The sequence below is a fragment of the Penaeus monodon genome, chromosome 33 (assembly GCF_015228065.2).
Source record: "Penaeus monodon isolate SGIC_2016 chromosome 33, NSTDA_Pmon_1, whole genome shotgun sequence".
NCBI lineage: Eukaryota > Metazoa > Arthropoda > Malacostraca > Decapoda > Penaeidae > Penaeus > Penaeus monodon.
In genome coordinates this window covers 12,840,766-12,841,367 of record NC_051418.1, presented here as the reverse complement: position 1 = coordinate 12,841,367, position 602 = coordinate 12,840,766, and the positions used below count along the sequence as shown (strand labels likewise).

Genomic DNA, 602 nt, shown 5'->3' with positions numbered 1-602 from the left:
CTAGCCTCCTTCTCTCCCTCTAGTATAAGCGCCTCCCCCCCCCCCATTTCACCCACAGTCATTATAACATTTTTAATCAATCTTTTAATAGTATAGGCCGTTCAAAACTACCCATTCCCTCCTTCCTTTACCCATTAACACCATACGCCAGTCAAAACAACACAATCACCACTTCCAACAAAACAGGACGTAACAAAAACCACATCCCTAACAACACAGGCCGTTTCTAACTTCCCTCTCCCGAATCGTTATAAGAAATCTGTTTTTTTTAAATAGTACAGGCCGTTCTAACCGCCCTCTCCCAGTCGTTATAGCATTTCTAATCGCTTTTTCTAACAGCACGAGTCGTTCTAAACTCCATCTCCCTCCCCTTCCCCCCAGTCGTTATAGCATTTCTAATCACGTTTTCTAACAGCACGAGTCGTTCTAACCTCCCTCTCCCCCGCAGTTCGTTCTTCGGGCGACGTACAACAACGTGTCGTCCCGGTCGGGAGTGCAAGAACGGCGGCCGTTGCGTCATCAACAAGAAACCGGACAGCGTGCAAGGCCTGCCGCCTGCGCAAGTGCCTGCTCGTCGCATGTCCAAGAGCGGATCCGGTAGG

General features: G+C 49.3%; 1 protein-coding gene across 1 annotated transcript in view; it reads left to right on the top strand.

The window, feature by feature from the left end:
• The window catches only part of LOC119594252 (nuclear hormone receptor FTZ-F1-like), a 9,624-nt gene that overhangs the window by 6,208 nt on the left and 2,814 nt on the right, over positions 1-602 (top strand). Inside the window, exon 5 of the mRNA XM_037943321.1 lies at positions 449-597. Within this exon, the coding sequence (XP_037799249.1) occupies positions 449-597 (149 nt within the window). The remainder of the gene's footprint in view (positions 1-448; positions 598-602) is intronic.